At 39.0% G+C, this 15037-nt stretch overlaps 1 protein-coding gene across 4 annotated transcripts in view; it reads left to right on the forward strand.

The window, feature by feature from the left end:
* Positions 1-15037, forward strand: part of LOC134348459 (diacylglycerol kinase beta) — a 579084-nt gene that overhangs the window by 165620 nt on the left and 398427 nt on the right. For 3 of the 4 annotated variants that reach the window (XM_063051878.1, XM_063051881.1, XM_063051879.1), the window contains exons 4-5: positions 425-445; positions 12356-12521. In XM_063051878.1, coding sequence (XP_062907948.1) covers positions 425-445; positions 12356-12521 — 187 coding nt within the window. The remainder of the gene's footprint in view (positions 1-424; positions 446-12355; positions 12522-15037) is intronic. The other variant, XM_063051880.1, reaches the window with a different exon arrangement.

Below are 15037 nucleotides of genomic sequence, written 5' to 3' on the forward strand. Positions count from 1 at the left end.
AGACATTGTTTTCCAGAGGAGTGTGAACTAGAAAACGCGGTTAATTTGTTTGTGCTTCAAGAGGAAGAAAGCCAGAAGAATCTCATGCTATTTTGTTGGAATGACAATAAGTTAATGTTAATATATTAATAAATATATTAAAATTATGTGTCCTTCATAATGATTCTAGGTGAGAGTGTCCATTTAAGAGTAGGTAAAGCATCAGAGTTATGAAAATATACATCTCTTAATCAAATGCAAATTACAAAACTTGCTACAAACCTGTAAGATGCACAATGTAATAATGTACAATCAGAAAAAAATTACCAAGAATATGCATTCTTTCTATTCTTTGGCATATCTTTCTATTACTGTTCAATAACCTATTTCTTCCTTCCTTCCTTTCTTTCTTTTTGTCTGTCCTTCAATTCACACAACTCTGCAGAAGCAAGATATTCTAAAGCAAGTAAGCATGTTACAATATTTTTTGCTTTATCCTCTCTGCTTTCTGCCTGCATTTTATCATTCACCTTTTATTCAATGGCTCAACATATTTTGAGAAGTTTCAAGGAGCAGGGAAGGATATGTCATTATTTGCAATCCCTGTACCATTCTGCTGTTAATGAAGCAATTTGTACTAAAGAGCCATTGTGAAAGAAAGTAATTCTATTTGAATTTAATGAATAATCTGCAGAATAGCTCAATTCTAGCTGTGTTTCCATTGTGAACGAGAACTACAATTGCAGATTTTTCAATTCTTCTTTCTCTGGATAGGAGACTGCAAAGTGCATGACTGAATTCTTGACATACAATCTGAATAAAATATGCTTTATTTTTTTATAGCATTTAATAGTGCATGACCATGGCATAGTTTTATTTAGTATTGCATGTGTTCAAAATTGTTTATCCTTTTTATCTGATTGTATTAAGGAAATAGGATGGGTGGGGTAAGGGGTTATGAAACATGACTTATTGTAACTTGACAAATGTCAGTCAGTGGCCGCCTCACTGAAGCCACACTCAGGCTGGAGGACCAACACCTTGTATTCTGTATGGCTAGCCTCCATCCTTATGGCATGAACATTGATTTCTTGAACTTCCGGTAATTCCCCTCCTTCACCTTTCCCCATTCCTATATCCCTCTCTCACCTTATCTCCTTACTTGCCCATCACCTCTCTCTGATGCTCCTCCCTCTTCCTTTTCTTCCATGGCATTCTGTCCTCTTCTATCAGATCTCCCCCTTCTCGAACCCTTTATCTCTTTCACCAATCAACTTCCCAGCTCTTTACTTCACCCCTCCTCCCACCCAGTTTCACCTGTCACCTACTACCTTGTATTTATTCCTCCCTTCCTTCTACCACCTTCTTATACTGACTTCTCTTTTCCTAGTCCCGATGAAGAGCCTCAGCCCAAAATGCTGACTGTACTCTTTTCCATAGATGCTGCCTGGCCTGCTGAGTTCCTCCAGCATTTTGTGTGTGTTGCTTAAACGTCCACTGTGCTATTTTGGAGAAAATTATGAATTTTATTTTTTTGTGGAAATATATATATATAAATTGAATATCTGTGCTTTGTCAAAATATGATAACTTGTGATTGTGGTCTGAATGTATTTTTTCACATTGAATTAAAACTAGTCAACCTTAATAATTCCATTAACTGGATGTTCCCAAATGATATCGATTCTAGCTGCTAAAAAAAATCCATTACCTTCCTATAAGAAATCATAAGAATGCTCTGTGACACAGGGTAGTTAGTTGAAATTGCAACAAATAATATGGTAGCTTCATTTACACCCATGCTGCAATACACTTCAATTTTCGAAGGGCTCATTTTGCCATCACATATCCACCAAAGATACCTCTTGCTCCAAGTTGCACTGGATGGTAATGGCTCAGTGTAAGAGGTGCATTGTCACTACAAAGCAATCTCTATTACTATACAGTGGCATCATTGCTAAACTACTAAAGACCCAATACCAAATTTAATTTTGCTCAAGGTGTTTTTGTTATCATGAATTGTAACTTTATTGAAGAAAAGTAATTATACTTAAACATTTTTAACAAAGAAATGGTATGTAATTATGCAACATATTTTGTTAAATATATCTGGTCCTGCACTGAAATCGAAATATCTGAGTTTATCATTGTATCTGTAGAAACATTTTATATCTACACTAGAATATGTCTTAACCTGAAAGGAATTGGGTTAAATACTCTTTTTATGGTGCATAACACTATAAGCTATTATTAGGATTATTGAATTACATAGAAGATGAAAAGCTGTCACATTTGTGCAATCAATGCCATTCATTTCATCATCACAACCTTAAATTTTCTTTTCCACTTCCAAGTTGGCTTCATTTGGCTGAAAAGTAAACTTTTTTTTTTAAAAGGTTTATTAGAATGATCACATCACAGATGTGACTGTTGGCCTATTTTGACTGTCATCTCTTTCAGAGTTAACTATCTATATCTCCCCGCCTCTGGCTCTGTCACTATAGTTTTTAGCATACTTCAAAAACAAATGCAACTATGGTGGTGAAGTGCTTTGAGAGGTTGGTCAAGGCTAGAATCAACACCTGTCTCAGTAAGGTCCTGGAACCACCGCATTTGTCTATCGCCACAATAGGTCTACAGCAGATGTGATCTCAATGGCTTTCCACACAGCCTTGAATCATCAAGACAATGCAAATACCTATGTCAGGATGCTGTTTATTGGCTGTGGCTCAGCATTTAAGACTATTATTCCTACAGTCCTGATCGAAAAGCTACAGAACGTAGTCCTCTGTACCTACTGCTGCAGCTGGATCCTCAACTACTTAACCAGAAGACCAAAATCTGTGCGAATTGGAAATAACATCTCCACCTCGCTGACAATTAACACTGGTGTTCCACAGGGATGTGTGTTTCGCCCAGTGCTCTAGTCTCTCTACACCCATGACTGTGTGGCTAGGGTGTTGGCAGAATTTCACATAGTGATTAAAGGGCATACAGGACCGAGATAAATCAGCTAGTTGAGTGGTGTCACTGCAACAACCTTGCATTCGACCAAACAGCCGATTGTGGACTTCAGGAAGGGTGAGACTAGGAAACACGAATCAATCCTCGTAGAGGGATCAGAAGTGGAGAGAGTGAGCAATTTCAAGTTCCTGGGTGTTAATATCTGACGACCTAACCTGGATGCAACATATTGATGCAGCTATAAAGAAGGCATAACAGCAGCTATATTTCATTAGGAGTTTGAGGAGATTTGGTTTTCAGCTAAAACACTCAAACGTCTACAAAAGTACAGTGGAGAGTATACCAACTTGCTGCATCAGCATCTGGTATGGGCGCGTGGGGGCTACTGTACAAGATTGAAATAAGTTGCAAAAACTTGTCAGCTCTATCATGGGTATCAGCCTCTACTATCCAAGACACCTTTGAGGAGTGGTGCCTTAGGAAGGCGGCGTCCATCACTTAAGGATCCTTACCACCCAGGCATGCCCTCTTCACACTGTTACTGTTGGAAAGGAAGTACAAAAGTCTCCACAATTCAAAAACAGCTTCTTCCCCTCTGCCATCTGGCATTGAACCCATGAACACTACCTCACTACTTTATTTCTATTACTTTGCACTATTATTTTAACTTATCTATTTTATATGTATATATATAGAGAGAGAGATATACTTAATGTAACTCAGATTTTGCTCTATATTTCTTTCATTGTACTGTCATAAAGTTAACAAATATGTCAGTGATATTAAATCTGATTCTGAAATGTTTTGCAGTTAATTAGAATAAATGACATTTCAGACTTCTTGCGTCTTCCTTTGAAATAGTTTAATGTTTTACTGTTACAAAGCCAAACAAAAACCGAAAACAGCTTTGTTTAATAACATACAAGTTTAATCCACTTGTCCTTTTGGATGGAGGGACCATATTGGGGTGGATTTTGCAGTCAGCAGAGGGCGCTACGAGCTCATCACCAGCCTTTACTTATCAGAAACAACAGGAATTCTGCAGATGCTGGAAATTCAAGCAACATACATCAAAGTTGCTGGTGAACGCAGCAGGCCAAGCAGCATCTGTAGGAGGAGGTGCAGTCGACGTTTCAGGCCGAGACCCTTCGTCAGGACTGTACTTATCAGAGTTGTGTGTGCTTTCTATAATTGCTGGTGAGAACAGAGGAAACTGATGAGAGGATTCTCTGTGGCAAGTCTTCCTGCGCCCATATGGAAAGGGCTATCATTACAGAGTCATAGAATTGTTCAACACTGATACAGGCCCTTTAGCCTGACTTGTCAATGATGGCCGCAATGCCTTTCTACATTAATCCAATATGTCCACTTTAGGCTGCATCGCACTGCGTCCTTCCTATCCAAGTGCCTGTCCATGTGGCTTTTAAACATTGCGGTTGTACCTGTCTCCACCACCTCTGGCAGCTTGTTCCACCAGCCTCTACGTGGAAAAGCTTGCCCCTCAGACGTCCTTTATATTTTTCACCTATCACTTTAAATGCAAGTATTCCAGGTTTAGACCGCCTTACCATAGGAAAAAGACCATCTACCCTACCTATGCTGCTCAAGTTTTATAAACATCTACAAAGTCACCACTCACCCTCCTACATTCTGGTGAGAATAATCCAGCTTACATAATTTCTCCTTATAACTACAGCCTTCCATTCCAGCAATGTAGTGTTGAATCTCTTCTGCACCTTTGCTAATGCTATTGCATCCTTCCTGTAGTGTGGTAGCCAGAACAGCACACAATACACCAGATGCAGACAGACCGATGTTTTGTACAACTGCACGATGATATCCCAACTCTTATACTCATCACCTCCCTTTGCAACTGGATCCTCAACTTCCTGACCAACAGACTACAATCAATAAGGATAGGCAGCAACACTACCACAATTTTCCTCAACTCTGGTGCCCTATGACACTGCGTCCTCAGCCCTTGACTTTACTCCCTATACACTCACTATTGCATGGCCAGCTCCGCACTAACACCATCCACAAGTTTACAGAGGATGGGCTGCATCTCAAATGCTGATGAGTTGGAATACAGCAAGGGGATAGAAAGGCTTGTGACATGGTGTCAACAAAACATAAGAGCTGGTCATTGACTTCAGGAAGGGGATGTGGTGCACATCCTCCTGTTTACGTCAGTGGCATTGAGGTTGAGAGCTTTAAGGTCATGAGTGAACCTCACCAATAGCCTATCCTGGACCAACCACAGAAGCCATGGCCAAGGAAACTCACTGACACCCGTGTTTCTTTGGGAGGTTAAAGAAAAATGGCATATGGTCTTTGACCCTCACCAATTGTATAGGTGCACTATAGAAAGCATTCTCTCCGGATACATCACTGCCTCCCCTCTGTCTACACTTCTCAGTGCTTCAGAAAAGCCCCCACCCACCTCGGCCCTTCTCTCTTCTCCCCTCTCCCATTGGGCAGAAGATACGAAAGCCTGGAATCACGTATCTTCCGGCTCAAGGATAGCTTCTATCCCACTATTTGAGACTATTGAAGGGCCTCCTGTTCATTAAGGTGGATTCTTGACGTTGCAATCTACCTTGTTTAGCCTTGCACCATTTTGTCTCCCTCCTCCACGTTCTCTGTAACTGCAACAGTATGTTCTGCATTCTGTTACTGCTCTTCCATCGTACTGCCTTATTGCACTGATGTGATAAAGTGATCTGTATGGATGGCATGCATACAGATCAGCATAGTTACAATAATAAACCAATTCTCCAAGATGTGGCAGTATGAGAAAGAGTGCAGAAGAGATTCACTGGGATGTTGACTAGAATGGGGGTCTGTAGTCGTAAGGAGAGATTGGATAAGCTGGGTTTGCTCACACTGCAATATAGGCAGTTGACATGGCCGTACAAAGGCCTCTGAAATTTAAGGGACATAGATAGTTGTTTTCCCAGTGTAGGGGAGTCTGGAACTTAAAGGCTTGAAGTGAGATGGGAGAAAATTAGTTTTGAGAGAAATGTTTTTTTTCATGTAGATGGTGTTAAATATCTGTAACTAGCTGCCTGAGGTGACAGTGTGGACAATACAGCTAATGTATTTAAAAAGCGTTTGGACAGCTACTTGGATAGAAAAGGTTAAGGGTGATCTGGGCCTCATGTAGGTAGGTGAGATTAGGTATCATGGTTGACATGGGCACGGTGGGTCGTAAAGGCTTGTTTCTGCACTGTCCATTTCTATGATATGACTGCCTCTGGGGCTTAATGCTCTTAATGTGTGTGACTTCATGTAGTGCACCTCTTAAGTTCCGGAAACATGGTTTTAGCTGTCTCTGCGTCAGCTTCAACATTTAAAATATTATCTGGAATTCTTTCTTTGATTTATATTTTCAAAATTTTAGTAGCATCATCATCAGTAAACACAACATAAGTATCTTCCAGCCAAAATTCTTGCCCCTCACCATTAAATGCCATGGTTTGCAGGAAGGCCTTTCCTTCATCTCTCAAGCCTTCAGGTCTATGTCCAGTTCTGTGATGTTTTACTTTGTATTCCTAATTTCTTTGTGCATCATTTATCAATGATCTGGCAGTTACAACACCTTTTATACATCCAAAAATCTCAATATTAACTTCATTTTGAAAACCAGAAGAAAATTTTTCCCTCAGTTGCTGTTTTGGTCTGTTCCTGGTGTCATTCCAGCTCTTTCCTAACTTCCTTCTGCAATGTTTTCTGGTAGGGTCATTGTGTGTGATGGTTGAAAAGGTGTAATGGCTTTGCTCAGTTTGACGAGCGTGCATTACTTAGTGAATGTGTCCACACAGAAGGTAAATTGGAATATATTTTCCTCATAAAATTGTAAGCTAGTTCTTCAGGAGTGAGTTCATATAGCATATGTTATTAAATCTGTTAGCCTCAAATGTTTCTAATTATGTAAGTATGCAAAATAACTCGTAGAGTTAAGTACACCAATTTCCTGGAACTCCCATCATGGAAGACCTCACCTGATCCCTTAATATCACCTCCCTGTAACAAGAAGTCACAGCAGAACGTCCACTTCCTAAGGAGATTGAGGTAAGTGAGGCTCACCCGTCCCCCTTATCTTAAATTAATTTTACAGGAGCACCCTTGAGAACATCTGATAAGCTGTCTGGTATGGGAGCAACCTAGCATTGGGCTGGAAGTCCCTACTAAGTGAGAGCAACTGACAGGATCATAGGGGTCACCCTACCATCCATCAGGGTCATTTATCAGGAGCGCTGCATACGCCGGGGCCCTCAGTGCTATTAAAGATCCCCACTCATCCATCCAGCATCCTCTCTGCCGCATCACATTCGAAGTGTCACCAGTTAATCTATTCTGTACCTTACCATATTTAATTTACACACTTTGCTTTGTTTCTTTATGTGTAATTGATCTGGAGATCGTGTACTATGTGTATTACTGTGCTTTGCACCCTTGTTCAGAGAAACGTTGTCTTCTTTGATGCTATACACGTATATAGTTAAATGACTATAAATTTGACTTGAAACTGTTGGAGGAACCCAGTAGGTAGGGTTGTCAACTCTCCTGTATTAACCGGGACATTCCATATATTGGGCTAAATTGGTTTGTCCCATACGGACCGCCCTTGTCCCGTATTTCCCGTGCTATGAAACCATTTGTAAGCCAAAATGGTGTAAAGCGAAGAAGCAATTATCATTAATTTATAAGGGAAATATTTCTGAGCGTTCCCAGACCCAAAAAGTAACCTACCAAATCATACCAAATGACACATAAAACCTAAAATAACACTAACATATAGTAAAAGCAGGAATGATATAATAAATACACAGCCTATATAGTGTAGAAATAATGTATGTACAGTGTAGTTTCACTTAACAGAACCAGGAAGATTAAGCCAAAACCGATTTGTAGAAAAAAAATCGGCACATACACGCATGCGCACACAGGTGCCCGTGCAAGGCTTCTTGGTCATGGTAGTCTTTCTGGGGTAAACACAAGTGTCCCGTATTTGACTGTTACTTTTGTCCCTTATTTGGGAGCGAGAAAGTTGGCAACCCTACCAGTAGGTCAAGCAGCATCTGTGGAGGCAGATAGAAGGTCAACATTTCAAGCCTTCTGCTTCAGCCACAGGGTTCCTCCAGCAGTTTGCTCCAGGTTATTATATTTCATATTTGCACAATTTGCTGTCTATTGTACATGCGTTACTTGTCCGACCTATGTGTGCTTTTCATTGATCCTGTGGTGTTTCTTTGTATCTACAGTGAATGCCTGCAAGATCATGAATCCCAGGGTTGACATATATGTACATTGATAATAAATTTACTTTGAGTCTCTCATGTCTGCAAGATAATTGAAGTTGTTAAACTTCTGAAAACAAAACTGGCCCTGATTTAGTTCAATGGTAAACATCAGCACTTAACATGTTTTGCAATTAACACTTGCCAAGAACATCCTGTGGGCCCTGCATCACAACTTTCCATTTTTAGAAAGCCAAAACAGGAAGGTTTTCTGAAAAGAATAAATGACACCTGTATGAAAAGGGCATAAAGGATAAGTTTGCAGTCAGGTTGAAGAATTCTTGATACATTCAGAATCTAAACCAGGCAGTGTGAACTACAGTATTCAATTCAATGTAAAATTAGGTACAGTAGAGATAAGAGGGAAAGAGATAACACCTTTAAAAAAAAAATGACAATTGTGACTATAGTTTCCAGGACTAAGATGCCATACTTACAAAAGCAAGTTTCCCATGCCTCAATTGTTAAGATGTTATTCCATTAAAAAATTAGCCGCATTTGAACTGACAAGTCGCAAATATTGCTAACAAGTTAAGAGATCCAACCTCACTGTATTACATGCCTGTGATTGCGGAGACCCTTGGAAAGGTATTGACAGAGATATCCTGAATTTCCATGTTTAATGGCACATGAAAAGGCAAAGTTAGCTGCTTAGCTTACCTAAAAAAGGCAACTACTGACAGCCTTGCTGTTGCTGCCACATATTACATGCTACTTTTAAGCACTAAACATTAATGAAAAGCAACTAAATGTGTCTCAGAATGATTCTAGGTCTGTACCATTTTAGCTACACAGAGGAAGACATTGAATGAATGCTCATGTTTATTGGCCCTCATTGAAATCTTCATGATGAAATCAGGAAAGGGTGTCCGTCTCCTGTATTAAAACATCTTTAAAGATATATCCCTGCTGTTTAATAAATGGTTCAGCGTATGAATATTTGTCATTTAATATTCTGAATGCCAGAGAAAATGGTAGAGGTGGGTATGATTACAACATTTAAAAGACATTTGGAAAGTTACAAGGTACGTGGATAGGATAGGGTTAGGTTTGGTCAAAGACTCCTATCCTGGTCTTGACCAGAAGGAGATTAGTATCAGGCTTCATTTCTTATGAACGGTCTTGGCCCGTAACGTCAACTGTTTACTCTTTACCATAGATGCTGGTTAGCCTGCTGAGTTCCTCCAGCATTTTGTGTGTGTTGCTTTGGATTTACAACATCTACAGATTTTCTCGTGTTGGGGATTGCTATCATGTCGTTTTTCTTGAATTTAACCTATCTGTCACCTCCATATCGTGAAGTAGTCCACTGTTGTAGAATCTGTAAGAAAATCCAGGCAAAAATGGATTTTGCTATGGTTGCTTCCTATAATTAAGCAGCTCTGAAGAATAGCTAACAAAGATTCAAAGGTCCAATTTAATGTCAGAGAAATGTATACAATATACATCCTGAAACGCATTCTCTTCGCAACCATCCACAAAATCAGAGTAGTGCCCCAAAGAGTGAATGACAGTTAAATGTTAGAACCCCAAAGTACCCCCCCAGCATTCCTTCCTCCTGTGCGTAAGTGGCAGCAAGCAACAATCCCCCCCCTCCCCCCACCGAGGGACAAAAAACATTGGCACCAGCCACCAAGCATTCAAGCATGAGCAAAGCAATAGCATAGACACAGACTTGCACTTTGCGTTTCACCTGGTATACGACATACCTCAGAGTGTGTGTGTGTGTGTGTGTGTGTGTGTGTGTCTCTCTCGCTCTCTCTCTCCCCTTCCCCCCCTTCCCCCCTTCTCCCCCTTCTCCCCCTTCCCCCCCTCCCTAATAAGGGAGAAGGAGATGTCTCCATTTTCCCAGTGGGCAGGGAGACATAACAAACAACTTGCTGCTTTACGATGTTAAAAGTGCATTGCTTTTTTTTTGAGCTCTGTTGCCAGAAAGATCTCAAAGATCCCGGGTCTCCGGGTACACAGCCGTAGATATTCCAACTCCCCCAACGACACACGGGTTTCCTGCCGTGACACTGACCCTCGATCCGCCCGTCTCCAGAGCCCCGAGATCCTAGGCTTCCAAATCTGAGCCAGACTCTGAGGCTGAGCACTTGACGTGCCAAACAATGGCCGGTTATGAAACCCTGAGAGCGGGTCCCATTCCTGAAAAGAACCGAAGTGAGTGTGTAGCTCCAGGTCAGGGTCTTCAAAGGAACCCTGAAAGGGAAAAATAAGGATATTAAAGATGGAAATAGAGCTGTTTCCGAAGATGCAAGCAGAGGTGTCGCCATTTAGTGCCATCATTACTCCGCTTCGCCTCTTCTGTGGGTTACTTCCATTAACGAGGGTTACTTCCATTCCTAATTTGACCTCCAATGTGGGCAAGATCCTTTAAGAGAAAATGCAAACACAAAAATAGATTGAACAAATTATGCCCAAGATTTATGCCCTCTAGTATTATTCATGGGTAATATAAGAGAGCATAATTTTAAAGTGATTGGAAGAAATTATAGGGGAAATATTAGAGGAAGTTTCATTTCCATGGAGAGTGGTGGGTGTGTTTAACACACTGCCGAGGTGGTGGTAGAGGCAGAGAAATTAAGGGCATTTAAGAGACTTTTAGAAGGGCACATGGATGAAAGAAAATTGGAGTGCTATGTGGGAAGGGTGGGTTAGATTATTGATCTTGGAGTAGGGTAAAAGTTGGCTCAGTATCACGGGCCTAAGAACCCCAAGAACCTAAGAATGCTGTTCTATAAAAACATGAAAATTGATTGTAGTCGGGAAAGGAATAAAAAATGGAAAAATTAAGTAAATAAGTACATAGGGATTGGATAATTATGTCTGTGGGCAGGAGCAAGCATGAACAAATTAGGATATAAACACCTACAATGGTTGTTACATAGGCTTACATACAACATTTTGGACCAGTAGAAATGGTCCAGAAGAGTTATATAGAAACTATTATTACTATTTTTCTTAACAACTAATACCATTACTTAGCCTAATAGTTTAGAATTACCATAGTACATAATTATCTATTTAAGTGTCTAATTTCCTTTTATATCATCTCAATGTGTACTTAAGAATGTATAAATAATTATAGTTTTATACATATAAAAAAATGGAAAAGGTTATATGTGTGAAAAAAGTACATGATATTTGTGAATTCCTTATCCAAATAAAAATAAAATTAAAAAAAAAGAAAATTGATTGTAGTCACAGACTTTGTTTCATTGGTGTACGTCTTGATAGCTACAATGGAATCCACCATTCCTTCCGAAGTATCAGCTAATCAATTTCAATTTTGCTATCTTTAATTTCATTAGATTTTGCAGTACAATAGAATATCATGTACTATTTGCATAAATATAAAGGAACTTTAAATTTGCTTTCAAATTTGGCATTTTTTTCTATATTGTTTTCCAATTATGTGTTCTATTTTAAATGAATTATTTAATTTTTTATGACAACAGTTGTAATCATGGTTAACGATAGCTGTGCCAGGTTCTGAAAGCTGCATGCATTATTTAGCATTGCATGAAAATATCGATGCTCATTAAATATTGGGCTTTTTGGTGTGTTTAATTCTGTGGCATATGGGCTAACCGATACTCAGTTTAATGAGTTGGCAGTAAGTATGCAGTTTATATTAATACATTCTATCATGATAAAATAATTATCAGGACAAAAAGTTTACTTGTGATAATAATAGATTCCTTTAATATAAATTATGTAGCAGATTTAGCAGTCAATGCCAGATCGTGGCCTTCTGTTTTCCTTCTACCCCTTCTGCACGGACCAATTATTTGTGGCATCATGTCAGCGTTGATTTTATGATTATGACTGAATATTTTCCTGAAGGGACCTGCATATGTAGAGTATTAATATGGAATACTAAGTATCACAAAGAAATGAAAATCACATGAGTAGAATACAGCCTGACTTTCTTCAATATTCTTCTTAAAATAATGATTCATTAAAGCAGATGACAGGAACTTGGAACTATTCTTCTTTGTTTTTTAATTCAATTTAACTTGTGACCTAACATTCAGTGCTTATATAATATAAAGTAAATTGTTAGCTTTATATGTTTGCTTAAATACCATTTTTCCTTGTCATCAGCCTATAGATTACGAAGGTTTCAGATTATTCATGAAGACATATCTGGAGGCAGAAATCCCAGAAGAACTCTGTGAGCACTTATTCATGTCATTTAAAAGGAAGACATGCCAAAATTCACCAGAATCCCAGAAGCAGAACTCCAGTAATTCACAGTTTAATCTATTAGGTAAGGACAGAGTGAGTAGAGTATCCAATTGTTCTTGTCAAAATGCATATTTGGCTATTGGAATATGGGAAACACTTAAAAATTGCTTGGAGCATAAGACCTAAGAATGGGAGTTGCAGATCATGACTTTAAACACATCTGCATATGTTGACAAAGTAATGAATGTGGCATTGAGGTGCATTATTATATTTCAGTATCTTGATACAATTACAAATTTACTTCAGAGTGCATTCTGTCAGGTAGTTATAGAACCTGCCTGATATTGAAAAGACCGGATTCTTTGTCTAGAAAATAACAAACAATGGAGCAAGAATTAATTTTAATTTTTAAAAAAACTGACATTTGCCATTACTTGCACCTTTTCAGAACAACTCCACTATGTTTGATGTAAATATACAGAATGACTAGAATATTTCTTTGGTGTAACAATTCAACATTTCTATTGTGACTTAATCAGTGGACTGCAAAACTGCTATTCCATGTTAGTTTTTAGACAATTGTTTACTCTCCCAAAACGAATATTAGAAACAGGAGGAGGAACCAGGTCAGGAAAAGAATTCCACACAAAAATTATTTTTAGCGAGGATAATTCATGTGAGATAGGATGGATGGAAAGTAAAGTTGTTAAAAATAGTTGGTAAAGGAATGAACAATAGTTAGTGGGAGAATAAAACTGAAACAGAATGGAAAGAGTTATCCTCTTTGCTGCTCATGCACATACCTGCAGGCATTGGACATCCTCCCTTCGTTGTCCACTCAATACCCTAAGCACTGACTGGAAAGCCATCCTCTTGGGATGACCATTTAGCAGCACTCAACATTCTTGCGTCGTGGAACTAACAGCTTCTGTATTAGACACAGCACATTAAACACTGAAATACAGAAATTACTCTCTGCAGTCCCCCACCTCTCTCGTGGAGCTGTGGGCTGATTTGCAGCTTTCTCTAGTGTAGTCTTCAAATCAATGATCTGATTAGAATGTAAAGTATTCGCAAGCAATTTGGGTTGTGAGATAATTCTGCTGTAATTACTGTTTAGCCATCTTTATCTGAATCTAAAATTAACATTTTTATCTGTGCATTGTAATTTATTAACATTTAAATATGTGAGGGAGTTTAATCTTAGAATTATTATGGTGAAGACAGTCAGTTTAGCCAATTGATCCAATAACAACACCTTAAAGGTCAATGCGTTCTATCCTGTTGTCCTGTGCTTTCTATGTGGCCCTTATAAGTGAATTTCCCACAAATGCTTATTTAATTTCTCTTTACAAAGTTCTAGCTCCATTCTGGTTCCATCATCTATTTTTTTATTATTTACTTTTGTTGAAAAGTTTAATAACTTAGCTTCATCTTGGGTATATTCTGATCATTTTTTTTCCACTGTTAAAACATTTAAAATGTTAAGAATTGTGTTTTGCTTTCTGGATAGTTGAAAAGAAGTCACTGTGATCTTATTCAAGAGATGCATTAGAGTTGGCACTGAATAGCAACCAATACACTTTCATGAACCGTTAGGACATAGTGGTGCACAGTGCCACAGCAAGTAGCTCTGCTCTTTCACAGTTCCATTGACATGGGTTCAAGCCTTATCTCTGATGCTGTGTGGCATTTGAACATCGCTCTAGCTACATGGATTTCATCTGTCTGTTCTGGATCTAAACACATGGGTTAGTAGATTAATTGGCCACTGTAAGTTGTGCTAGGTGTAACTGAGTGGTAGAATAATGGGGGTTTGATAGGAGTATGAGGAGAGTGGAATACAGGGGAATTAAATGCTGAATGTGGTTTCTCTATGAACTAACATAAATTTGATGGGCCAAGTAGCTTCCTTGACTATTATATGGAAACATAGGTTGTTTCACTTTGCTGTTGCATGTATTGTTAGTATAAATAACAATTATACTAAAGTGTTGGCGCGTGGCCAAGTGGGTAAGGCATTGGTCTAGTGATCTGAAGGTCGCTAGTTCGAGCCTCAGCTGAGGCAGCGTGTTGTGTCCTTGAGCAAGGCACTTAACCACACATTGCTCTGCGATGACACTGGTGCCAAGCTGTATCAGCCCTAGTGCCCTTCCCTTGGACACCAACGGTGTCGTGGAGAGGGGAGACTTGCAGCATGGGCAACTGCTGGTCTTCCATACAACCTTGCCCAGGCCTGCGCCCTGGAAACCTTCCAAGGTGCAAATCCATGGTCTCACGAGACTAACAGATGCCTATTTATAAATATAGTGATGAGTTGAAAATTTATAAATCGGCACAGAAAGGCAGAAGTTCCTAGAAATTAAAAGTAATTTCCTTTCAGATTGTACCGATATTGGGAGTTGTATGCATTAAGATTTAACATAGTAAAATATAATTATGGAAATATTAATTTAATTAACAGAAGGTTGCAGAAGCATTGAAATTTGTTGGCAGTAAATGAGCCAGCAATCTCTAGCCTGGCAGGTAAATTAAAATCATTCATATTAACCTGCCAGCTGTAATTAAAATCAGTAGTCTTGTTGATTAATACAATAG

This window comes from Mobula hypostoma, chromosome 6, assembly GCF_963921235.1.
Source record: "Mobula hypostoma chromosome 6, sMobHyp1.1, whole genome shotgun sequence".
In the NCBI taxonomy this organism is placed as follows: Eukaryota; Metazoa; Chordata; class Chondrichthyes; order Myliobatiformes; family Myliobatidae; genus Mobula; species Mobula hypostoma.